Source organism: Triturus cristatus, chromosome 1_2 (genome assembly GCF_964204655.1).
Source record: "Triturus cristatus chromosome 1_2, aTriCri1.1, whole genome shotgun sequence".
NCBI lineage: Eukaryota > Metazoa > Chordata > Amphibia > Caudata > Salamandridae > Triturus > Triturus cristatus.
Window position 1 is genome coordinate 784723984 of NC_140580.1, and position 27402 is coordinate 784751385.

Here is a 27402-nt window from a genome sequence, read left to right on the forward strand (position 1 = left end):
ACCCGATTTCAATCCACCCCACACCAATCCAATCCACCTCACTCCCCCTTGATCCAACCCACTCTACCCCAATCCAATCCACTCCCCTACTTCAATCCACTGCAACCCACTCAGCCCTATTCCACCCTGCTCCACTCCTCTCTACGCCACTCCACTCTACGCCACTCCACTCTACTCTGACACTGCACTCTATGACACTCTCTGCCACTGAAATCTACTCGACTCTACTAAACTCTACAACAATCTACTGCCCCCCACTCCACTCTATGAAACTCTACTCCAACAAATCTAGTCTATGATACTCTGCTCCTTCCACTCCACTCTACTCTAGGACACTCTATGCCACAAACGTTTTGCCATGCTGAACAGCAGCCACACTGGTGTACAATATGGCAAAACCATATTGCCGAAGCCAATAAATAGTTCTTATATAGGCTAGACCTATTGGCTTTGTCAATGCTTGTTTTGTTTTTGCCACTGCACTTCAGCATTGACAAATATTGTCAAAGCCAAAAGGTCAGCTAATGCATGTCAGTTCGAGATCTGTTGGCTTTGCCAGCGCTTGGTAGCAGAGGCGCAACTAGAGCCAAATTTCGGGGCGGGGGGGGCTAGGGCTACGAAAAAAATTCTGTGGTGGGTGGGGTAATTCTTCCAGAAATAGGCAGAGTGGAGATACTGGGGCTCTAAGAAGGGGTGAAAAAACGACAAAGCCTCATTAACAAGCAAAATGGTCTTTTAAAGACCTGTGAAGTACTCGGGTGCGGCTGTGTGTGTGCTCGGGAAGCTGCCTCGTCCCGGGCTGCCACACACCGGGTGAGGGGGAGGGGAGCTGAAGTCCTTTGAGCCCAATGGGCGTTGCGCGCCTGCTTGGTAGGATTGCATTTTCTTAGACCGTTAGTGATTACATTAGCTATTTTTAGGTCTCGCCTTGCTATCGCGTAAGCAATCGCAAAGCGAGACTATTGTAAGGGGCTCCCAAAAGTGCTCCGAAAAGCGGATTGCATGGCGAGCACGCGCACAATCACACACATCGTGCCGCCATGCAATCCGTTTGGCATCGCACTTCAAAGGGTCCACTCCCCCGCCTGGAATGCGCTCCCCCGCCAAGCGCGCGCGCCACGCTCCGCCGGGCTTGTCCTACTTGGCTGCACACGACTGGAATTACATGCCCTCTGCTTTCAACCCTGTCTCTGGCTCCCAAAAGTGCTCCGAAAAGCGGATTGCATGGCGAGCACGCGCACAATCACGCGCATTGTGCCGCTATGCAATCCGTTTGGTATCGCACTTCAAAGGGTCCGCTCCCCCGCCTGGAATGCGCTCCCCCGCCCTCACCAAGCGCGCACGCCACGCTCCGCCGGGCTTGTCCTACTTGGCTGCACACGACTGGAATTCCATGCCCTCTGCTTTCAACCCTGTCTCTGACTTTCCGTAAACAGCCCAGAACTTGGCTCTTCTCGCTGCCGATTTAACGAGGCTCTATGTTGATTTCCTCTTTAGGCTTCCGAGGGCAGAACAACCATGTTGGATAACAATTGAACTAAAAAACATAATTTTGTTCACCATCGCATTCAGTTTAAATACTCCTCATTCCTAGTTGGTTGCTGTTGTTTTCCACTCTCTGCATTCCACCCAAGCGCCATCCTCCTCATCCTGCAGTGACGCCCTCTTTTCCCAATGTTTGTACAAGAGAGCTCTCTGCAGTGGCCGGGCACGCACATAGCCCTGTGCACTGACAGGACTGCATGTTAACAGCAGTGTGTGTGCGCACCGTTTTACACACGCACTAAGGAAAGGTTGTCACATTAACAGATGTATGCCCTGCATAAAGAGCTTACGTCCATCCCTGCACACAGGCATCTTCGACACAGGATGCCCTGTGAGTGGGTGCCGTGTGCACTTCAAGCCCTGTGCAATGGCAGCTTTACAAATAAAGATGTCCTCTGAGAACGCTCTGTTGGCAGTCCTACACATAGAGAAAGAACCCTGTGTGTCGGCAGCCCTAGGGAGGGCAGCTCTTGCGCAGTCAGCCCTCCTAGTACACGAGCGCTCTGACAGGCACGTGCACAGGTAAACTGGGCACCAACCGCCAAGCTGATACGCTGCGCATACAGTCCTAGTGAGCAGCCGTGCCTTTTTTTTTTTTAAGGCAGATTTATATAGTGCTAACTCGACCCAAAGGTATTGGAGCGCTTTACATGAGCCCCGGTTGCGTTACACATTCAGGCACGGGGAGATTAAGTGATTTGCCCAGAATCACAGGATATGGACGCGACCCCGAGGCTCGAACCCTGGTTTCCAGCATCAAAGTCGGCAATCTAGCCGATGGACCACACCCTCTTCTGTAGCCATGCAGAACTTCATTATGCAGCAGAGAAGCCACATGCTGTCCACCAAGGCCTGAATCTGCTCTGTTCTGTAGGTGTGAACACTGCCAGTTCGGTCTACTGCCAACCCTGAACACTGGCAACCACAAAGTAGCCCATTTCTCAGCCCGGTAGGCAGTGCTCTGCCGCCTACCTGACACTCCTCACTTTTGCATACTACCAGGCTTTTTTTTTTTTTTGCATATTTATTTAGCGCAAACTCGACCCGAAGGTATTGGAGCGCTTTACATAGCACCGTATTTACATTACACATTCAGGCACGGGGAGATTAAGTGATTTGCCCAGAATCACAGGATATGGACGCGACCTCGAGGCTCGAACCCTGGTTTCCTGCACCAGAGGCGGCCAGCCCTGTGCTCTGCATGTTATCTATATATGGTACCAGTCCCACAGAGTGTCAGACCAGAATTCAGCCCAGTGCCTGCTTCCGATGTGCACTGCCAGCCCTGTGTTTCCCCTCACCATGCACTGCCACCTTGCCCTCTGCCAGCTCAACGTCTAGACTCTAGAGTGGCTGTATCAGGCACGTGCAGAACTGCACTAAACATGATATTGTCAAAGTGAATAGTATAGAAGTGTCAAGAGAAACGACACATCGGGTGCTGCAGCACAATGACGAGCTACGCGATTCAAACAACTATGGTCATGCAAATAAGGCATTTATGCACTGTCTGTGTGCTTGTAAAAAGAGGCAGCTCCAAAGGTAATCTGTGGAAGTCTTTAATGAGCATCAAAGAGCGGCCAGTAGCCCTGGCAGGGATCAGCAGCTGCCACCGTTCCAAAGGAAACATTCGAATACCACTTTTCTAATTCATAAACGTTCTAACATTCTATTCCCCTGGCATTAAGAACCCAGCACCTTGGATGGGAGGGCACGAGAAGCGGCAGCCGAAAGGTGTTGGAGCAGCTGGCAGATCAGTGAATGGTCTGATCAGAGGAGTGGCTTCCCTCCCCTGCCCTGGACCCGGGCTGCCGATCCTTTCCTTGCCTCTCAGTAGCCAGGCAGGGTCAGATTGGGATCACAATTTGGCCCGGGCACTGTCAAAACAATCATTTGCAATGCAATAGGTCTCACATTTACGCAGGTTTAAGCTATTGGCATTGTAAATGACAATGCCTTTTATTTATGTTTTGAAAACCAAAACATAAATAAAGGGCATTCTCATTTACAATGCCAATAGCTCAAACTGCATAAATGCGAGACCTATTGCATTGCAAATGCTTGTTTGTAAAAAGTCCATAAACCTTTGTTTCCAATCCGAGGAAGCATTAAGATATTAGGGAGCGGTTCAGTGACTAATAAACTGTGATAAGTTTGTTCTCGGGCATAATTCTTTCTAATAATAACTTGTGTTGTTTATAACCCTTCACAGAGATGTCTGCCGTTTCATAGCGCTATAAATAACATGTTTTATAGCCCAGTGTCAGGGGTGAGCGTTTCACCGGCTGAGCCATTTTGCCAGCATCATTTTCTGCTGAATCCAGCTAGTCCATTCGGCTTATGGCAAACTCAAATCGAACCATTGAATGGTGAGATTTCATTGGAATTGTTGTTTAGTATTTTAAAAAAAAAAGATGTATCCATGTTAGCAAAGCCTTTAAAGTTTGTTAGGTTTTTTTTTTTAAGGATAGCGCCTAGTTAACATATTATTATGGGAAAATGCCGTCCTGATCCACACATGACAAACTTTGCTGGAAGCCTGAAAAGACCCACACTCACCTTCAAAGTGTGTATGCTTAAAGTTAACGCACTTCTCAACGAATAGGGTAGGAAGCTTTACATTCGCCCTTATCGGGCGCGCACATAATGTATACGTGCTTCTCCAGTGTTAGATAACGCTGCTTTTTCCCCCTTTTTTGCAGTGAGCCAAATGTCTTTTCAGACACTCTGGCAGATAAATGACTGGTCTCGTTGGTGTCCTAATTAATGTAAAAGCTATTTTATTCTAACCCGTGCTGTCGGGTGGCCTGTTGGCATTTTAACATGGAAAAACCCCTCGAGGCTAACTTGATTGATTCCTCGCTGCCAGCCGATCTGTGAGTGTTGCTGAACGGCCAAGTGCGTGTATATTCCGGAGCGTCTTGTTGAAGTGTGTTTCTGTTCTGACAGGTGAGGACGCCATGACAGGCGACACCGACAAGTACCTGGGAGCGCAGGACCTGAAGGAGCTGGGCGACGACTCCCTGCCGCAGGAAGGCTACATGGGCTTCAGCATAGGGGCGCGATCCGCCAGGTACTGTCCTTTCTTTACTTTGCCTCTCCCTACCACAGAAAATAGCACATGGATGTTAATCTATTTAGAACTGGACGTAGTCACGTGGAATTATTTCATAATAAGATATAGCCAGTTAGATTTGGTGTGCTTGAAACTGGTTGGGTGGGAATGCAGGGTGTGTGTGTTTTTGGAGGAGCCATGTTATTGCTTTTGGTGGGGCTAATAATTTGTGCTTTAGAGCCGATGTCAAGATTACGTTTCCTAGAAATGTAGCTGGTTCTGTGGGATCTGGAAGCGCGAAGCCAGAGGCGAACATATAGATGGACACATGGAACTATGTGCATTCGTACAAAGGCCTCCCTAGTGTCGTTTGCATTGCAGGTGCCTTGTCAGGCCTATAGGAGCGTTCAGGAGGAGTTTATATCGTTACGCGTGACGTTTTGAGTCACTCAGTGACGCACTTCCTGTCTGCCTCAGTTAATTGAACAGTGACGGCACAGACAGAAGCTGCAGCAGAAGCAGGGCCCGAGGCGGGTGTCACGCGATACGCGCATGTCCTCCGCACTGGAAGCACAGTCTATGTTACTGGCAGTGTCTGTCTGGGCCTTTTCTATGCTTCAAACAAACGCTGCCTTGTGCGCGTGGATAGATAACTTCCCCAGTAGTGGATTAGGCGGCATGTATGCTGACAGACAAATTATTTTGAGGCTAATAATTAAACCCCACTCCAGAGGGCCCCAGGACTTTTTCCTATGGCTTAATGAGATGTTGTTAAAAAAAACTTGCATTGTCTGCCTCTGAATGACACCTCCCACAAGGTAAAGCTGGGAGGTTTACACGCCAGGCTCCTCTGTACAGGTTGCATTAGATCAGGAAGGCGGCAGCCTGGACGTGCCTTTCCTTCAGGATCGAGGTATTGCACTTTCGTTTGTTGATCCCGTCGGTAACTTAATGCATGTTTAACGTTGTAGAAACTTCCGCCAGGCAAGAGGGCGCCTCCTATAGAAATTTGAGCAGCTCGTACACCAGAAGCGCATTGTGACATGAAGATGCTGTTCTAATTGGGTAGCTGGGATCTGAAAGCAGACGATATACATTAAAGGGAACCTCAAACGATACAGAGCTGGTCGAAATGTTTTGAAATGTTTATCATTTTTGTTGGTTTTGCATTCCCGCTCGAAATGATTTCTTTTAATCGCTTCCATGCTTGTGATTACGAAAATGTCATTCCAGTTTGCAGCTGCTTCGTCCATTTGACATCTGCACAGTCCACATACACATGTTATGCTCACATCACACAACGATTCGTGATCCGTCCACCTACCGCATTCCGGGCACTGAAAAACAGACCGTGTGTGGAATTAAATGAAGTAGTGTGATTTCGAGGATAACATAAATGCTTGAAACGTTTGAGTTACACGCAGCAACATTTTGCTTTCGCCGTCTGATTGTTTGCTTTCTGTTTCTCCTGTTCTCCCCTGAATACCCTTGTACATTTCTTAAAACTAGTCCTAAAGTCAGGTAAGAGGGCACGCCACCCTGCTCCATTTCTCCGCTCTCTCCCGTGCTCATCTTCTCCTGTGCTTGTTGTGGAGTGGTGTGGTTTCTGTTCTGTGGTAAATAACTGTTTTTTTTGTTGCTCCTTGTGGTTAACGCATACTAGACAGCTTGCTTTTGTGGACTCAACAATATGATAACGGTGGACGAGTGTGTGCTTAGCCTTTTTTTGAACCATACTTTTAGAGGAGAGTATGACATCAAGAAAGTGGGTCCGATTCCTCCATTGGTTAGAGAAGACACCCACAGTTGAGGTGCACTGGGACCCTCACAGCATTGGGCGGCACCACTGTGCTGTACTCTATTGACAGCTACACCCCTGTTCTGCAGAAAGAAGTGGGTTAAGAAATCTTAGCTGTTGTGCATGGACTCATTTAGAGAAGTTGATTTTTGTTATTTATGGTTCCAGTACACACTCGCTATCTCACTATTTTTCAAAATAGAGACATTTATTGTTCTGGCGTGACAGCAGTGACCAAACGCAGGAGTTTCCCAGCTTTGGTGTGATATTCGCCCGAAAGAAATTCCCACTAAGCTCCCTCTGCTCCCTAAAATACAAGAAGACCCCAGCGCATAGAAAGGGGACAGTCCTACATGGAAAATATATGACTTCCACACTAAAAATGAAATTAAGAGAAATACACAGAATAAACACACGCCAAGATATTTCAAATGAAAAAAGCGATTTTGAGGTGTACATAAACACAATTAAGCTAAATACAAATGGAAACATTGTGTTCTTATCAGCTAAAATACCCTTCTCCATTGATAAACATTTTACCATCTTTTTTACCTGTAACAACAGCAAAGAACGGTGTGTTGATAATGACCGTATATTGGAACCATAAATTCTGCGTGGGTATCTGTCAAAAAGAAGAGGTTTTCCACAGGGCGGGTCTTCTTGACATTATAGAAATCTCACATTTTGCGATAATTGTTAAAGATGTCCCATAGAACCTCTTTGTGGAACACATTCCCTTTGGTGACATCACCTGCCATCACTTCCTTTTATTCTTTGTGCTTATGTGGTGGTAACGACAAAAGAATGTTCCTTTCTACACAATCAGCACAGGTACATTGTGAGTTTACCTGCTGTTTGGTGAAGTCCGATAATGGCGCTTGGTTTTCACACACAAGTGTATGTGCCTTTTAGGAGTGAGCTTGCAGTTGTGAACATGTTGGTAGAGCCATATCATTTTATACTGAATAAGCAATCAAGCTCAGGTCTCACAGATTTGCCAGTGACCTTATTTTTCGATTTTTTACTTTGCTACAAGTTAATGTGCCCATTACGTTGTGCCACTGGTGCCCTGTTCTGGCCCTACAAGCAAGTAGCACATACAGCCAGTCATTCTGATGACGAAATCCACAAAATGATGGTTATAGTGAAAAAGGCGTGTTCCCTAGTGAGGTGTCAGCTCCAGCACTGATCTAAAGCTCATAGAACAGCAATTTCATTATCCATTTATTTTTATATTTTTGTTTTCCCATGCTTAGTGTACATTCTTCATTTAAATCATCTTTTTTTGCTAATTCCTGGAAGATGCATGCATTAACTTTTTGTTTTATCCATCTCATTGTCATCAACTTGTTCTGTGGTAAATTGTAAATACAACAGCCTCCGCTCCTTCAGTTCGGATAGGTCCTACACGCTGAACAGAAGCTCTTACGCACGGGATAGCATGATGATAGAGGAACTTCTTGCACCTTCGAAGGAGCAGGTAAAGACATTTGTACTTGTGACTATCTTTTCAGCTTTAATACAGTTAAATTGCACACATTGCAGTTGGTATATACTGTTTGCCTTTGTTTAAAGTGTTGATGCATTTGTTACATTGAAGTATGACTGAAACATGTACCTGCTCAGGATGATGTGAAATGGTGGATGCATATTTCCAAGTATTAAAAAAAAATATACACACATAAAAGCTCTTGCGAGATATATATCACTCAGTGGCAGCTGCCACTGAGAAGTTCCAGTTAGGCTGGTGTATGATGTTTCCATAGGAAATGGCTTTTAAGGAATGCTAATAACTTTGGTGTGGTTTGACGAATCTTCACAACCTTTCCAAAAAAGCGTTCTTTCCAGTTTAGCTCCTTCCTGGAATGTTTTGGGATGATCCATAAAGCAGAGGCGAAGAAAAAGGGGGGAGAGGATCCCAAAATGTGAAATCCCTATGCATTTTCCAAAGGGATTTTTGGAACGCACTACAGCCAAAATGGCTGAATGGAATTGCAACAAATTTGACACGAAGCTAGACCTTGGTCTAGAAAGTGTGTTTTTTGTGATTTGGTGCAAATACGATAATTATAACTTGCACCTTCACCGTGCAGTAATAATTATCCACATATTACATCTCTCATGGCATGATCTATTCCATCATTGATAACATGAATGCAACATCTCAAATGAAATAATTGATGTCAAGACTGTGCATGGCAGGGGCGCGGGTAATTGTTACCTTAGGGCAGGGACACTGGAATTATATGATTCTGTGTCCGCTGACTTTTTTTGTATAAATATGGTTTTGCCACTTTTACCACTTAATCCATCATCTGCTGCATAATCTGTGGATTCTACCCCCTAAAAATTAGTTTCTAGCTCAAACAGATCAAAAGTTACTAAAAACATGGCGACAAGTGTTCACGCATAGTGGAAGACCCTTCGCAAAGTTTAACTGGTCATCTTTCAGTTGCTTATTTCTCATCTGGTTTTTAAACTGGTACTAATTAGGTGGTCTTTATCCAGACTGTATTACTATGTGTACTTCTAGTCCTTGCTTACGAGAAGCACGGCTGGCATTAACTGCATCTCTTTTACTGCCAATAGAGTGGGCAGAGCTTCAATTCCATACCTGAATACAGCATATCTCGAAGAGACAGAGCAATTATTGCCTAGACGAGACCTAAAAAAAACAATCTTTATCTAAACAGAACACGACCAAATGACAAAAATCCAACATACACAACTCAAGATATCACTTTTAAAGGTTTAAGCAATTCAGTCCATAGAACTTTATCGATGTGTTTATTTTAGCACAAAGTACTTTTGATGCGTCAAATTCCATGACTAAAAACAGTCGCAAAGGAGGGAAGCGTCAGAAAACACAGTGATGCGTCAATTCTTGAGTCCCGGGGGAATGTTCTGCTGCACACAGGAAAAGTATTGTGTTGATTCCTTACTGCAAGGAAAAGTGATACGTTGAATTCGGAAAGTGGCTCCTTACTGTGGAGCGATACAATGAAACTTGGCGCACAGGTGCAATGTGTGAAAAATCCAGGCGCGCTGGGTCAATGCAGCAAAACAGTCGCTATGTCATTTCTTCCAGCCGCAGGCAGTTGATGCGTCGATTCCTTCAGCCGCACAGCAGGGCTTGCATCAAAGTCAGAGCTGGGGTCTCGGATGGTTCTTCCAGCCGCAAACAGGCGTTGCATCGATTTTTGGGCTGCACCGTATCAATGCATTGGTTTTTCAACCTCATGGCAAGCTTGTGGTGGGAAAAAAGGTGCTGAAGGGCGATGCATGGATTTTCAGTTCTTGAAGCAGCAAAACAACCTCCGAGGGTTCATAACTGGAGTAGGCACCACTTGGCAGGTCACTCCCAGAGAGGAGTTCAGGGGAGCTGCAGATGAAGTCTTTGATGGACCTGAGACTTCCAACAGGAGGCAAGCACACAAGCCCTTGGATAACTTGGAAAGGACGATTCCAGGAAGCAAAGTGCAGTTCTTTCGCTGCTCACAGACAAAACAATCAACTGCAGGCTAACCCAGCAAAACAACACAGCAAAGGGGCAGTACTCCTCCTGACAACTCTTCCTCTTGGAAGAGTCCTCAGACAATAAGTGTTCTAAAAATGTGGGTTTAAAGGTCCTGTACTTATACCCCATTTTTCCTTTGAAGTAGGCATACTTCAAAAGAAAGTCTTTGTAGTCTTTCCCTGTCCTGGCTCAAGACACACTACAGGTTGTGGAAATAGCATTGTGAAAGGACAGAAATAGCCCTATTCAGTTGTCAGTGACAACTCCTCCACCACCCTAACTCAGGATGCCCATCAGCCTGGTGATGGGCGGTCTGGAAATGTAGGGCACACCACAGCTCCCTTTGTGTGACTGTCTAGAGTGAATGTGCAAACAGCCCAACTGTCAGTCTAAAACAGATGTGGATTCCACAGGCAGGCAGAGGCACAGGATGGTAAAGCAAGACAGTGCCCACTTTCTAAAAGTGGCATTTTCAAACACACAATTTAAAAGCCACCTACACTGAATGATGTGTGTTTTAAAAATCCTGAGTTCAGGGAACCCAGACTACAAATCTCTACCTTTTCCCAACTGAAAGTTACACTTGTAAGGTGTTACAAGGCAGCTCCAATGATAACCTATGGGAGAGATAGTCTTTACAATAGTGTAAAACGAAATAGGCCGGGTTTTTTTTGCACAGTTTTATGTAGAGCGAACTTTACCCGAAATGGGTATCAGAGCCCCTTACATAGCACCAGTTACTTTACATGAGGACACACGTTCATTTTTGGTTAGGCACGGGGAGATTAAGTGATTTGCCCAGAATCACAGGGTGTTCAGCGTCATTGCCGAGACTCGAACCCAGTTCCCCAGATTAGAGGTCACTCGCCCTAGCCGTTAGGCCAATTTTGCTATCAGGATATGTAAAACATACCAGCACTACCTTTCACATTCACTGCACCCTGCCCATGGGGCTAGCTTGGGCCTTCCTTCGGGGTGCCTTACATGTAATAAAAGGGAAGGTTTGAGCCTGGCAAGTAGGTGCACTTGCCAGGTTGACATAGCAGTTAAAATCTGCACTTGCAGACACTGCAGTGGCATGCCTGAGACATGTTTGCAGGGCTACTCATGTGGGTGGCACAATCAGTGCTGCAGTCCCACTAGTAGCATAAGATTTACAGGCCCTGGACACACACAGTGTGCTTTACTAGGGACTTACCAGTGAATCAAATATGCCAATCATGGATAAACCAATGACATTGTAATTTACATAGAGAGCATATGAACTTTAGCACTGATTAGCAGTGGTAAAGTTCCCAAGGTCCCAAAAAGCAGCAGAAACAGGGAAAAAATAGGAGGAAGAAGCCGAAAAGTTTTGGAATAACCCTGCAAAAAGGGCCATGTGCAACATCACTCATGACATGGTCAGTGACATCACTGATGACATCTCAAATGACATCACTTATGACATCAGGCTGTGATTGTGAGTGTTTTCTAAACGTTTAAGTGTTAAACATATATGCTAAGCTACTAGTTAGATTAGTATACTTTGAGTACTAGTAATGAGTGATACGACTTCTAACATATATTATGTGAGTGGCTCTGTGACTGTGTGTATCCGCGTGTGAGTGGGTGCCTGAGTGGATGTATGGGTTTGTGTGTGGGTGTGTGAGTAGCTATATGGGTGAGTGAGCAGCTGTGTGAGTGGCTGTTTTGGTGAGTGAGTGTGTGTGTGTGTGGCTGTATGTGTGAGTGAGTGGCTGCTTAAGTGGGTGTTTGGTTAAGTGAGTTGGTGGTGTGGCTGTATGGGTGTGTGACTGGTTGTATGGATATGTGAATGGGTATGTAAGTGGTTGAGTGGGTGTGTGAGTGGTTGTATGGGTGAGTAAGTGACTGTTGCGAGGATGTATGGTTGACTGAGTGTGTGTGTGTGTGAGTGGCTGTATGGGTAAATAAGTGGGTTGGTGGGTGTGTACCTGTATAGGCGAGTGTGTGGCTCTGTGAGTGGCTGTATGGGCGAGTCGTTGTGTGAGTAGCTGTATGGGTGAGTGAGTGGTTGTGTGAGTGGCTGTATGAGTCAGTGAGTGGGTGGGTGTGTGACAGGCTCTATGGAGGATTGAATGGGTGTGTGAGCAGTTGTTTGGTTCTGTGAATGGGTATGCAAGTGATTGTGTGGGTGTGTGCACCTGCTGCAGGAGTGGAGTGGGTTGGGAATAAGGGGTCTTGGTAGTTGAGGTAAGAGTAGCAGAAGCCACGTGAAGATTTGACTTGTTTTAGGCTTGAGATTCTAAGAGGGCATTCTGCTGAGTCAGAGCAAGGCATTTGGCTCAAGCCTGGCTCGAGCCTTCAGTGGCTTGTCCACATCGAGAGAGAGAGAGAAAGAAAAGAGTGTGAGAGGCTACTAAAATAAATATGGCCCGGTTGCATGTTATAAAGAACAAATGTACATTCATTCATACATTTATTAATGCAGTGAAAATATAAAATTCCATGCTATTACTACAGTACAGTGCAAAGCTCAAATCTAGTGTTATAATCATAGCACAGCAAAACTGGTATGGAAAAACAGTTTACTGTTCACTGCTTACTGTTTCAAAGAATGCACATTTAATGACTTAATAGAGGAAACCAGCTAGTCTAATTAGTGGGATTTTAGGCATACTGGAAACCATTACTGTCCTGGCTTTGTTTAAATGCCATTGTTTATAATGACTGCACGGTACTAAAGAGCATGGCATAAAACATATACGCAGAGCTACTCTGAATAATATACTATTCATTACCACTTTTGAGGGAGGTGAGGACTTCAAAAGCCACCTCTTGTAAGTCCTAATTCCTGCCCTGCTCGCTGCACTGTTATTAAACGTGTTAGGGGCTCTCCACATCCATCATAACCAAATTCACACATGTTGCTAATAACAAACAAACATTACTGCCTGGTACCAACTTTATCAACCTTTGAAATGTATGGCTCAAGCATAGTTGCTTGGATTTGAAATATTGCATCCTCTGAGGCACATCACTGGTATCTTCATACACGTATATTGTATAATTTGTGCCCAATTCAATCAAGTTATTTCTCGTGTTTGATTCGTTCTCCTAGAACCCCCAGCATATCTGCTCTTTGAACTCTGCTACCCCCCGAAACCCGACTCCCTCCCCCCTGACCACTGACCTTTTACACTTAAAGACTCCACTCATCAACCTATTGTTCGGTTTATAAAGGAATGAGACCCCAATTCTGAGTCTGTCCACATCTTACCTTCTCCCGCACTGTACCCCCACTTATACTTATGTTATAGGGACTTACTCTGTTGTACCCTTAAGCACTTAATTGCAGTAAGATTGTAACCTCTAGATGGAAAGGCTTTTCTGAGTTTCAAATTTTAATATCTGTTTTTCTAAAAGATTTCCAGGCTCAGGTCACCTTTAAATTATGTCGGCCACTGTTAAGTTATTGATCTTATGGGACATTAGTGTTCTTTTCAATTGTTAAAGTTCTATTCTAAAGTTCTTTGAAGTGCTGCAGAAGTGGTGAATAAAAAGTGGTGAATAAAAGTATAATGCAGAATGCTAGCCTCCTGTCTTGCCCTAAAATCTGTAAACGTTAGGGCAGGGTCTGCACGTGGCCTGTCGCCTGTACGTGCTGTAAGCTGCACGTGACCTACGAGTTTGGTTAGATCTTCACTAAGCATTGGGCGAGAGGCCCTGCCAGAGGCCAACACACACCTTTTTTGTATATCAAAGGGTTTCCCAATGTCATGCTGCACCATGACTCAACTGAACCCTTTGTTGCTTATCAGAAGGCGTGCTGCTCGCTGGTTAGGAGAGTTATAGAGCCGCAGCCCAGCTAAGCAAACGGGTTAACACCTTCATGGCCAGAAGGAGTGTAAAACCCACAGCTTGCACAATGGTTTTATGGATTACCTGTTAATGTGTCTGTTTTATCCTTTCTGCTGCTCCTGACAATTGTACTGCCACATGCCAGCGGGTAGAATAGCTGTCGCACCACTAGCTCATTCATGAGAAAAAAAACACAACTGGTTCTAGGCTGCACACAATGAGCCCCACTGAACAAAAGCCACACATTCTTTGCCAGTATTTACTCGAGAATGCCGTGCGACTCATGTTATTGTCACCCGCACAAAGTGCACCTGTCTTGATATTTGATCTTTGAGCCCTGTTTGTGAAGTCTGCACATTTCAAGTGACTGGGTTCCCTGATCTGAGAGAGATCGGCTGCCTGCTGACATGTTGTGGGGCGAGCTGCTGCTAACGCAATATGGACTTGAAGGATGGAACCACTAGGCATGCTTGGTCACACACTTTGATCTTCAAGCCACTTTTGGCACAGAGATCACCTTACTGTTCCTCCACCTTTTTTTTGGCACTGCTGAATTTGTTTTGCCTGGTGTGCCTCTTTACTTCCACAACGCCTTATTCATAAATCTTTAAAGCCCATCTTCACCTATGGGAGTATCTTGGTGCGGAATAAGGGATATTTACTCTTACGCAACTCAACCGGACTCATTTTGTCGACCTCAGAAGGATGGACATCAAAGAGCAGTCTTTATGGATTGCGTTGTAGTTGTACAACAAATGTCTGCAATAATAAAGAGTTTCCAATCCACCTAACGACTGTATGAATGGACAGTGTTCGACCCACCTTTATTATCATATATCTATCCACATTGCATAAGCTAGACTGAGTTCCGCGAAGGATCAGGGCTCTGCACAAAATGCAGTATATGCAGTATTGTGTGTAGGTTCCAGGTCAGACAGGGTTAAAGGAAGAAGGAATATGTAACTGGGGCAACATTAGTTACCACATGGTACCGTTTTTAATAATTTTCACTGCAAATGTCTCAAAGTATCAGATGATAGAAGATGCCTGTGTCCAGATTCACAACATTAATTTGTCAACTGCTTAAGGCTGAAATAGAAATATGATTGACAACAGCATACTGCCTCATGTGGTCCAGCTCTTTGTGAAACCAAGAATGTAAATATAAACACAATTTTAATAAAAATCAAATGGGCCTGGCCAATGCCGGACTGAACCACCCTAAAAAGGATCATTTTCAGACCAAATACAGAACCCCTACCCCAGAGATTGCTGCCACTGTATCTTTCACCCGTAGGCAATAATGGCAAAGAAATGTGTCAATTGGGGCACACCATGCCACTCTACATATGTCTGCTTGGGAAGTACACTCAGCTTCCATCTAATAGGCAGCCATGGCCCTATTCGAGCCCCCACGAATACCCACTGGATAGGGAGCTCGAGTCATGGAGGAAGCCAGGGCAATTGCGGAGTCCATTGAGCAGCTGAGAGTGACCTTGGACAGAGCCCAATCTGTGAAAAGGTGCGCGGGACTAATCGCCATAAATGGGTGAATCAGTGCGAAGCAACTATTCCTACAATTATTCCCCATTCTGCAGTGAATTCTAGGAGTACTGTAGTAATGCTGGACCCAGAAAAACGAAAGTCCCAAGAGAGATGGGTTTGGAATATAATCTCTGCACAGTTACTACTTCCAGCCAGGATGCTGTGGGAAAGCAGCTGTTCCGTGCATACCTGGATGCACTATCTCTCTGTGAGTGTGAGGGATGAGAGAAGCGCTCCACCGGCCCCGAACTAGAGAGAGGCCTGCATAAACTCAGCTCTCTGACTTTTCTTTGGCTTTCTCTCACTCTCTGTCTCGCCTGCCGGTGCAGCTGAAAGATAGCAGTGCAGCGTGGCCCACAGAACCTCAGAGGCACGCAGCAGATGAGAGCAAAGCCGTGTGATTGTAAAGGCATCTGGGATTTGTGGCAGGTCAGACCTCTGAGTCATGCAAACACACTTTCTATTTCCCCTGCCCTGTGAAGTTTGTGTTTTCTTTTTGCAGGCGCTGTTCGCTATCATCACAGCGAGCGGTGCATATGTTTGAGATGTTAGTTTACTCGTATGTTTTTGTGAATTCAGTGTATGGAAGATCGACATTTTTACATGGTTACCAAATATATGAAAACCTTTGTGCCTGCCAGAACTGAATGAGTTATATTTTCATTTCGATGGTCTAAGATTATCCATGTGTGGGCTCAACCTGCTGTCTCCTTCCAGTAACACCCTAGACAGCTGCCAAGTATTTCCCTGTCCTAGAACTAGCCGTGTCTTCTGCTGAAAGAAAGGCTCCCAAATGACTAACTACAACTCTTACTGTAAATCACTGGTTTGGATAGCAACAAATTAAAGGCTTAGCTAGACGTCTGTCATCTGCAGTTTTTTTTCGCAGCAAAGAAGCCAAATAACCTTTTATGACTGCTTCCACGGGGTAGGTGTTACTTAACTTTTATCAGGCACCTTCCTCTCATGGATGTAATTTACAGCATAGAAACAGCTTATACTCTGTTTATGGAATCATTTTCAAGTCAAGAAACACTGTCAAATGTAGCTGATCCAGCATAATTATAGATGTAAGTAGCCAGGGCCGGACTGGGAACAGCAACCAGCCCTGGAAGGTTGCTGCTTTGACCGGCCCTGGGAGCGGGGGTGAGCAAGAAGCCCACCTCCCGCTTTTCTTACAGGGGCTGATATTGCAGCACTGCTGCAAAACCGGCCTATGGTAAGAAAAGCGGCCCCCGCGGCCACAAAACCGGTCGGTACCCACCCCTCCGGCCCACCGAGGAAATCCCCGGTGCCCTCTACGACCAGTCCAGCTCTGTAAGTAGCAAAGTTGCATGCATGATTTAGAGCACATGGTTCACTACAGTAGTGATGTGTACTGTTTCACACAAGCCATTCACAGATGCCTTCGAACTCGTTTTCTAAAGGCATTGTCCCCAAGCACTTTTGTAGCCCGCTTCGTGATTTTCTCTTTTCTTTACAAAATGTAAAGAATTTCACTGTAAAAGAAAAGAAGCAGTACCCACTTCCTATACAGAAAAACAAAATACACTTCATATAACAACATTAATATACAGAAGAGAACACTGTCGCAAATGGAATAATTTGAATTGGCAAAAAATGATACAATAAAATATCTCATCAAATTAAAGCAGCGTCTAAGAAAGTAGGGATTCAGCATCCTGCGGGAGTATGGCCTTCCAGGGATAGCAGCTGCTAGCCTTTGGCATCCCAGGCACGGCTCTTCTTAGCTCCGATTACCGGGTTCAAGAAAGTAATAGCTACAACAGAAAATAAATAGGACCTTAAGAAAGCTGTTTATTTACATTTGTTTCCACTCACTGCCCTGTTCCTGCCCCTTCAGCAAGAATTAGCAGACTGTTGTGGAGTCAGGGGATAACTCTGTGGGTTCAAAAGGTGCATGATGGCGCTTCAGCTAGATCTGCCATTTTTGTGGATCGGCGTAAATGTATGGAAGGTCAGAAGTTTTCCTAAAGTCGATGTCCATTCAAAATTGAGGCACTCATTTTAAATATGAAAGTTCAACAAAGACATTGTAGAACATAAGCTGCTTTCCTCCTGTCCAGATAATAAAGACTGCTCTTGATCCTGTCAACTCCTAGCTGCCATAAAGAGAGATGCCTAGTAAACTGATTGGTCATCTGTGGCCTCAAAACACAGTGTCAGGAGTACAGGAGTGCTTAGAAAACAGGACTTTGTCCCTCACCAAGAAGGCAGCTTCATTGAATGCCAAACCCCAATAAACAAGTACCTGTCGTTAGATTACCATGCCCGGCACTTAATATAGCTTGATGAGTTGGCACTCAAATATTTAAAGATATGAATTAGTTGGAGCATTGCAGAATGTTCAGTCAGGTATAGAAATTTTCTAACTCTGAATTTCCCAATTTTAGACTTACCAAGTTTCTTTGGACGAACTACTTCGAGGTGGGATATATACTAGCGAATATTAGGAAGGCAGTACATCACTAAACCCAGAAAATGCTTTCTCCTGTGCTGAATTAGTTACACATGGAACGCTTACTTTATTCCACTTCTGAGGCGCTTTCCATCATAGATGAGCTCACTTTGCATTGCGTGGTGCATAAATATATTAATAAATAAACCAGTAATACAAATGTGTAGTGGTACTGGGTGACAAAAATATTAACATACAATCTTTATCACACACCCTGTATGGTGGCCAGACACAAAATATGTCATTAAAGTTTGTACTTTTAGATGTTCCTAAATTGGTGAGATTTCTTTTAAGGTTTGAAAACAACGTTTCTGAAGATGCTGATGTGTTTGTTTAGGTTGATTTGCTACCACAAGTTGTAACTTTTGTTTCACAGCATATGCTTGCTAAAAACAGAGACTTTCTGAAGTTAGCGCATTTTCCTTGCTGATGTATTTCTTTTTATGTTGCTAGCACCAATCGCTTACCAGGGAGTTTGACTCTGATTCTCTCAGACACTACAGTTGGACAGGAGACACCATGGACAATGTGAACCTTGTCTCGAGTCCAGTACATTCGGGGTAAGCCATGTAAACTTTTTCATTGTTAATTTAGCTGATCATGTCATTGTACTTTCTAACTTGTATTAGTGCCTGGGGTATGTATAAATACATCGGGATATATAAGAGAGACTATCTACGAAGCACTTGCATTATTTGAACAGAGTAGAAGTGATTGCAGACTCTGAAAAGAATGGAATTAGGCACAGACTTTGAAAGGACTGGAAATAGCAATAGGATGTGGACAGCAGGGAAGAAGATGCAAATTAGCCTCCAATACAGTTTGTTTTAACACAATTTTTTTGTTTTGCTGGGTTACACAACAAACAGATCCATTTCGAATGTATAGCGTCTAAATATGACAAATACTTTGAGATTAGACCGAGCAAATAACCATTTTCAGGTTGTTCAATGTTATTTCATTATTTAAATGATAATACTCCAGAATATCACCAAGGCTACTTTGCAGCACAAGCAAGGATGTATAAAACCGCGAAGAACAATTCAGGGAATAATAGCTCAGGAATTGTTACTCATGAAGTATATGGAAAGAGCTTTGGAGCTAATAATTGAGAGCTAGTACCAGAACGAAGGACCCTTCTAAAAACAATAGGTGTAGAGAATTGCAGTAGATTATTCAAATGGATAATAGTTTCTGTAAAAAGCCCTAACTTGAGTGGTTTTTCAAAGAATGCTACATCATGCAGACCTCTTAGGTCATAATTGCAGGACTTCCATAGAACTATGCCCGGAACTCCGTTATTCCCCGGGTTTCTTTCTTATGTATGTGAAAATATTTATTAGAGTTGGTCTACAAGGTCTGAAGAGATCTCCCGGTGTGTGACTTGATCAATTGTGTGGTCAATTAGCAACGGTAGAAAGGAGTAACACGAGATGGATATGAACACTGCAAACATTACTTTCAATTATTCAAATAGTTCTTCACTGGAAGCGAATGAAGTTTTTTTGTTTTTTAGATTTGATCAGGCTCTTGCTGCTTGGTTCTGAATCCTAGAATTTCTGAATTGTTTTATTTGGAGATTGTATTGCAATAGTCTGGTCTTGATAGTAGAAGAGCCTTAGTGAGTTTGATCTTATGGTTCAATTGGCAATAACACATATACCCCCATAACTTTCTCAGTGTCATGAGTTGAAGCCTAGCATTCCGCACAACGGAATCCACGTCCTGAAAACCCAGGCTTTCTACACTCTATAAGTTACTAACTTATCTATTTAATGGTGCAAAAGCCAGCATTGGGTTCATGCATATTTTTCCTTCTGGAATCTATGATTACAGCTCATACAAATATTTGTGCACGTTATTGTTGGTACTGAATACATATATTAATGTAGTTACTGTTAAAAACCAGGCGTCTGAGATAATCAATACCACCATTGATTTCTTCAAAATAGTACCATTTGTCCGCTCATAATTTGTACGTTGTTTGAGTAGTCCTCTATGAAAAAGCATGTCTGGCGGGTCGTCCTTTGGCGTTCCCACGACGGTGCCTTTCAAAAAGGTACCTCAATGGGAATGTCAAAACCCATTCCCCCATACGGCATGGGCTGCAGGAAAGGGGGGTGCATGCACACAGGGGGGTCACAACATGTGCCCCCTGCATGCATCCCATGGGCCTGAGGTACCTACAGGGCCCTCTTTGGTTCTTTACTCCCACCCTTTTCAATGTGGTCTCACCACCATGGTTAGGGTTGCAGTGAGGAAACTTGTAATATGCTTGGCGGTGCCTCAGCAGCACTACCAAGCATATTGCTGCCTCAAGACCTCCAAGCCAGGGATCACGGATACCTGACAGCTGCGGCGGTCCTCTCAGGGTCCGACCGCCATACTCGTAATACAGCGTTTGGACCACTGGTGGGGCAGTCCCCGACTGCCACTGCACCTCCACAGTGAGTTTGGCAGTCATATGGACCGCCAATCTCGTAATTAGGCCCTTAGTCCCTATCCAGGATAGGACTAGGTAGACAATACCCTCAAATTTGGGGGTTGTAGGAGTGAGAGGAAAGATATTTTCACTGCGGGGAAACAAAATGAAAGTTTGCCATGCTGGTGCTCCTATGCAGCATATTCAGGTTCCTGGTGTCCACCCTGGAGTCCGTTGTGAATTCCATTGTAGATCGGAATCTACTTCAAAAGTCAGCATAATACTGCTGGAGTGCATTTCTGATTGTTTTGTGAGTTGGGCCCTTAGAGATTCCATTTTTTTATTCAATGTAAATATTATGTTCAAGAGAGCGAATGCCATCCTTTTTGCTTTTTGTCAATTATTAGAACTAAATGTTAAAAATAACCATAGGCATACATTATTTTTTCCTTAGTTTAATATTATTTGCTGACCGTTGCTCGTGAGTTATCTGACAGAATTATGTATTTTCCGTTTAATTGTCTTCTTCTTAATATTGTGTCTGATTTGATTTGTGCATTACTTTGCAGCTATTTTTCTCCACTTCCCCAGTATGATGCAAGGTGATCAGTCTTAACTTTGTGTGGAGTCTAACTTAGTGTGCATTATTTCTAGCTATTAATCCTTAGTCAATGCCTATACAGCTTTTGTTTTACAATTATCTGTGGACGTGTCCCGACGAATTGTTGTTGTTATTATTTTGTTGTGCGTTGTGATTTGTCTAGAGTTCACTTCTTAGCACGTCCTTCAAGGAAGAAGTGGATACATTTTAAGCTTTATCCAACATGTTAAAATATGCCAAACAAAGAAGACTTATGATTTGTGTTTACTAATGATGCATGGTGTGTTCTATTAAATTGCCTTTGCAGAATGCTTTGTTAATAGTTTGATGATCGGTGCCTTTCCCAGGATTGGTGATGTAGAAACTTGACTGTGCAGCCGAGTTGCACAATAAATTCGGTTATTTCATTGTTTTATATTGTGCACCAAAACCCTTGACAGGGTGGCAGAGCGCCTTACCTCTTTGCAAATGAGTTGTCAAATTCATGCAGAGGTGTGCATTAAAAGTAAACAAAGATGTATGCAGCAAACTGTAAGTGCAGTGACATAAGCAAGAGTGTAAACTTACCATGATTTTTCATTAAGACATCCTTATATACTTAATGCTTATGGGTCTGACCGATAGTCATTCTGTAGTGATGGGCGTGCCGGCAGTAGTAGTGTTCATAGCGGAGATGAAATCATCAGCTTATTGCCATCACTTGTAGTAGTAATCATCTACTGATGTTTCTTAATACACACGTAGTCTCTTCCAGTTGAGTGGTGGCGTGAGGGCTTCAGCATGGCCTAGGGCTGTGTTGTGGATACCCCCATGGAATGTACCATCCTCGTACAAGCTCCCAGTCCATTATTTCGAGGGCAGGATCCAAGTTACTGGCACTGCCTGAGCTTTATCTTCTTATGTATGTTGCATGACTCTGCACCAGGTACCCCTTGGGACAGTTTTCGTGTGGTCCAGCATGAGGATAGGAAGTGCAGTACTTAACTACTGTGAAGTAAAGTATCTAGCTTCATCTTAAGAGATGGGGCCTGAGGGGCTTTTGAACCCTCCAAATTATAAACACAGGGGTGGAGATTTTGGAAGATTGAGGCAAGCAGTAAAGCTAGTCCAGCTCTAAGAATGTCTGTTTTTCTCCTTCATCTGTGATGTTTTGGTCTGGCGAACATTCCTTGTGGGAAACATGCAGCAGACAATTCAGAAATACACTGGTTTACATGTGGCATGGCCCCATGCAAAGCATGACTCCTGTAACACCATGCGTTGCCTCCTGCACCACAAATGACACAAAGGGCTACTTTTGCAATGAACACAGCTTTTTAATGGGTCCCATGATTGTTTAAGAAGAGATCTTTAAAATATAGATGGAAAGGTGCATTATTTACTTCACTTTCCATAAATCTTTACCTTTGCACTGATTAATTGATTTTATTTCCATTTTCTTCTGACTGATGCCATGCTGTTATTTTCAGATTTTATTTTATTTTATTTGCATGAGAAAGTTGTGTGGGCCAATCCCTCTTAGACTTCATCAAAGTGTCCTCGAGAAGAGTTAATACTTAGCCAACTGGCACATTCTACAAATACCCACATAAAGAAAGAAAGTAAGATCTTGATTTTGAAACTGTCCCACTAGGTGGGAATTAGCTCTCCATTGTGACAAGGCAAATGGTTAGTTGATGGGGCAATATTTGCATGGTGGCATTCTCTGTGCAAATGCATTTTGTTTTGTATTACAGAGGAAACATACATGAATAAGGATTGCATTTTTTTTTTGTAAATCATTCAAATGCACAATAATAGTCAGAAGATTTTCTTTATCCTTTGTTCTTTATTCTTCTTCATACATGAACAGAAGCACAGCCAATGTGTTTTTCCCAATAATGAACTTCATCAAGACATTGTTAATTTCGAGAAAAACCCACACAAGATAATTGTAGTGGGTCGTGGCAAAAACAGCAACTATTCAATGGTAACAGTCATTTAGAGTATAGACCTCGAGTAGTCCAAAACTATGTGTATGTGATGTATGTGAGAGTGATGCTCTTTGACTGCTGCGGCACACTTTGGCTTTGGACATGATGTTACTGCCAAACATGGCTTGGGCTACTGAACGTCTTTGGAATTGCCATGCTTAAGCATTTGCAAGCACCACTTTCACATATACATCACATCATCTTTCCCTGACACACCATCAAATGTAATATTAAAGCATTCAGTGATGAGATACAGCCCGAATTCCCAATTAAATTGTTCTGTGGCCCAAGCACAACCATAATATGTACACTGCAGCCTCATATGCTCCGTTATAGCTTCAATTGACCACAAAAAGCATCAATCCCCTAGCAAAGCCATCATATGCTGAGGTATAGCCTCACATATGCTGGCCCAGCTTTAGATGCTCAAGCACATCACCAAATGCCCAATAACATCCTGTATCTTCAGGTACCACCATCATCTGCCCAGGTACAGCTGCAAATGCATAAGCTCAAATTGGAGTGAAGCCCATCCTCAGATGCCCAATTACATTTTGAAATGCCTTCACATATCCTCAAAAACCCAGGTAAATCCTTTGTATAACCAAAGAATCCATATCTGTAGAGGCGCAGCCATCTGTGCTCATCTATAGCCACATGTGTGTAATGCAGCCTCATGCACAGGCGTGGAACAGCTTTGAAGTAGTGAACGTCTGAGCACACTCAAAGGACACTGCATATAATGGAGTCAGAGCTGCATTCAGAGACCAGCATCACAAGCTCTTGAATGCTGATGTTGTCATGTGGAAGCCGGACCACTCAGACTTTGATTCTAGTTTGGTTTTTTTTCTTGGTGGAAAATGGTGTCTGTTCTTTGCCGACTAAAAAGAAAATTCATGCTGCACCTATGTTTTGGATAAAGAAAGCCTAGCTTGAGTTACACTTTGAGTGGCCAATGGCTGTAGCCCCTTCAGGGTCAGGCTTTTTCACAAAAGATATCAACAAGCATTGACATAGCCTATAGGTCTCGCCTTTGGGACCTTATAAGTGTTTAGCCATGCAACAGTTGATGATGTTGTATGTACCAAGGATATTGTGCTGGATAACTAAACACTTATAAGGTCCCAAAAGCGAGACCTATTGGCTATGACAATGCTGGGGATGTAAACAAATGAGAAAAAAAGGCATATGGGCAGAAGACTAACAGAGAAAGCGGGGGAAGGGGGTGGCAGGGATTTGAATGGGCAAGAAGCAGATGGTGAGGAAAGACCAAAAATAGACATGCACTGTCAAAGAGTGCTGATAGTAAACAAAACAAGTATGTACAAAGTTTTTAGTGTATGTGTAGTTTGTTGTAAAAAGAGTATGTGGTGGTGTGGGTGTGTGTATGTTGAAGTGGTGGTGTCAGAGACAGTGTTGGTGTGCAGGCATCACCAGAGGTAAGGTTTGGGTGAGTGGTTGGACTCTTCCGGCAAAAAATACTAAGTTTGCTGATTTTTTAAAGGATCTGCAACTCACCTTTTCATCGCGGTGGCACCTTTTTTGAGCTCAGCTTTCCCACCCCCCTAAGAATGACGGGTGGTGTGGTCCACAGCACAAACACGAGCATTTAGTTTAAATGCCTGAAAGCAAAAAAGATGGCCAGTGCAACTTTCGAACGCATAATACTTGTACCTGCCAAAGGAATGCCAGCTATTTTAAATGCTGATCATTTTAAAAAGTAGGGAGTGCGCGCTTTGGAATCATGTCGGTCTGAAGCAAACAAAGCACTCACCATGCGGCGCTTTTGGAATGCTCCTTTTTGAAGAGGGAAAGCGCTGTGCACACGCTGCATGCCTCTGCCAAAGTGGGGGAATTGCTCCACATGTTCGCGCCACAAGTGAAGTGCCCAACACGCACTCACGATAAGGGGACATTAAGCGCTGGCCACAAGCTAGTTGCTTGTAAAATGTGGTGCAACCTCCAGAGCAGCAGAGAAAAAAGCACTGCAATACCTTCAGGTTGAGTTCGTGCAGAGAAAAAATGGGGTTACTAATGTGTGGTTGGATAGTCAAAAGCGCTGGAACCAGGACAGGATGAGGAGCAATGGCCTGAGCTGCTGATTAAGCTGCGTGTAAAGCGTGCAATAACTTCGGGTTGAGTTTGCGCTTTGGCAGTCTGCAGAGTGAGCTGCAGCACTCCTAATGTGTGGCGGGATGGTGTAAAGCACTGCAATACCATGGATTGAGCTTGCGCTGTATAAAAATACTATATAAAAAAGTGTAAGAATTAAAAAAAAACAAAAGAGCATGCAGAGCAAGCAGTGCTCCTAATGTGTTGTGTGACAATTAAAAGCGCTACAATACCTTTGGGTTGAGTTTACACAGAGCAAGTAGTGCTCCTAATGTGTGGCGGGACAGTCACAAGTGCTGTATTACCTTCAGAATTAGTTTGCGCTAAATAAACAAGAAATACATGTGAACAGTATTAAACTACGAAAGGAAAGTATTAAACAAATAACATAGCGGGAGGGGTGAGGCAGGCAAAACGCTCACCATGCGCTGTCTTCGGAGTGCTTCTTCCTGAAGGGGGAAGCACTTTCCACATGCTGTTCACCTTGCAAAATGTGGTGCAACATACAGAGCTGCAGCGAAAGAAACTTAAACAATACAAATAACATGGCTGGAGGGTGAGGCAGACAACCCGCTCAGAGCACCAGACAGAAACCCTTCATGAACTACAGGATCGGGTGAACAAAGAAGAAAGATTACACCAACAAATCAGAAAAATACCTTGCACTTCATGAAACATGAAGCACGGTGCCATGAAGCGGAGAGGTTGTGAGAGAGAAGGAGAGCAGAAGGTGAGCCCGCGCTCGCTTGGGAGAGCAGTCTTCACTTTTCAAGCACTGCACTCATGCAGGTGGCGTGCCGCTGCTCGCTCCCGCAAGGTGGATGCCGCCACAAGCACAAGTGCAGTGCTCGAAAAGTGAAGACCGATGGCTTAAGGTCCTCCAAGAGCAGCGCATGCGCGCTGCCTAGGCAAGACCTAAAAAGGAGGGACTGGGAGCGCATTAAGAGCCAGCATACACGCTCCCAGTTAGACTATGTGTATCATCGGAGTATGCTGTTCCTATTGAGAGAGAAAGGAGGTTGGAAGTCAATAGAGAAAACAGATCGAAGGATCTGATTGCTTAGGAGCAAGAGCTGTCACACACCCAAATGGCTGTCATGCTTTATCATAAGCACCTCCTCATTGGGCCAGAGCTGCAATGCCCAATGGGCCCCTGGATCTTTGCGGGAGTTCTTTTTGTTTTGCAGATTTGAAGTTTGTGAGGTGGTGCTCTGTGTGTGATGTGAAGTCGATTGGTGTAATGTGAGTCAAAAAATAACTAAGCAGTACCCTAACCTATTTAATAAATGGGTCCCCTTGTTATGGTTGCAACAGGAAATGGTTGGAAGTGGATGCGATGATTCAGTCCAGCTCAATAAGTAGTGTGGAAAATGGTCAACATGTTTATTGCCAATTACTGTTGTTGTCGATCATGGCAATTCATTAGGACCAAGGACCTAATCTACAAAATATCAGTTGCTTGTAAGTGCATATAATTATAAGTAGTAGTCAATCATAATTACAGAAATATATATTAATACCTTATTTTTAGAAACCGACCCAATTGTGGTAGGTAACCTACCCCATTGTTAAGTGACAGAGGTATCGCATATTAAGCAGGCTATGAACAGTGGTATGGCGTGCACCTCAAAGCAACCTACCCCTGTCTCTGCCATCACTCCTCTGAGAACTTGGACTAGGGAGAGAGCCACACACTAGTCGGAAGCTTCCTGGAGCATTGTGGTAACATTTGGGTTCTCCATTGGTCTAAAGAGGTGGCCAGTGAACTCAAGGTACTGGGCAACTTCATTGTCAGAATTTGAGAGACCTGAAATAAATATGTTCCCCTGTGAATAGGAGGCACAGAAACATTAATTTGTAAGGCAACCTATCTTAAACATTGTACTAAGCAGTATATTGACCTGCGTGTTTCAATTAGTCTTTCATTTGCCTATACTCACCAGACTGTACTTTAATGATTCATGACCTTCCTGCCTCCATTTTCAATATTACTAAGTTTATTATGACTTCTGGGTCATGGATTTGGCACAACAAGGAAAAGCCATCACAGTCTTCTCTTTATCCATTTCGGGGCATTTGGAAACCCTACTAAAGAGTTTACCGAAACAAGATGGTTTAGGACAGTCTGGTCAAGGGAGCAGTGAAAAGTTTGTATAGAAGACATATGTGAGATGTTTCAGTAACCAGTGAGAGATTATGTGATCATTGTTTGAAACATGAAACCATTGCAGTCCCACTTCCAAAGGTACTGCAGGCATTCAGTAGCTTTAAAATGTGGCCATTGTGCAACTTGCATGTATCCTTTTTAAAGAGGAAAGGAGTAGCCTGACTATGCCAATGCACATTAAAATACCGAATTATACACACATTGTTTAGGCAACACATTTCATGTTAGCCAACTCGTTGTGATTCTGTTTTATTGCTTGATCAGTAATTTCCCTGCGATTAATCCTCCTTTCCCCTCAAACTTTGTCTCACACTGCTTAGCTGCAGTTTATTAAGCTGTGCTTTGCTGTAATTCAGTATTCGAGTA

At 43.9% G+C, this 27402-nt stretch overlaps 1 protein-coding gene across 32 annotated transcripts in view; it reads left to right on the forward strand.

The window, feature by feature from the left end:
* ANK3 (ankyrin 3) overlaps positions 1–27402 on the forward strand; it is a 1906984-nt gene that overhangs the window by 1570867 nt on the left and 308715 nt on the right. For 26 of the 32 annotated variants that reach the window (XM_085608804.1, XM_085608799.1, XM_085608801.1 and 23 more), the window contains 4 exons: positions 4495–4618; positions 7776–7878; positions 18215–18321; positions 20753–20785. In XM_085608804.1, the coding sequence (XP_085464930.1) occupies positions 4495–4618; positions 7776–7878; positions 18215–18321; positions 20753–20785 (367 nt within the window). The remainder of the gene's footprint in view (positions 1–4494; positions 4619–7775; positions 7879–18214; positions 18322–20752; positions 20786–27402) is intronic. The other 6 variants (XM_085608807.1, XM_085608829.1, XM_085608827.1 and 3 more) reach the window with 2 other exon arrangements.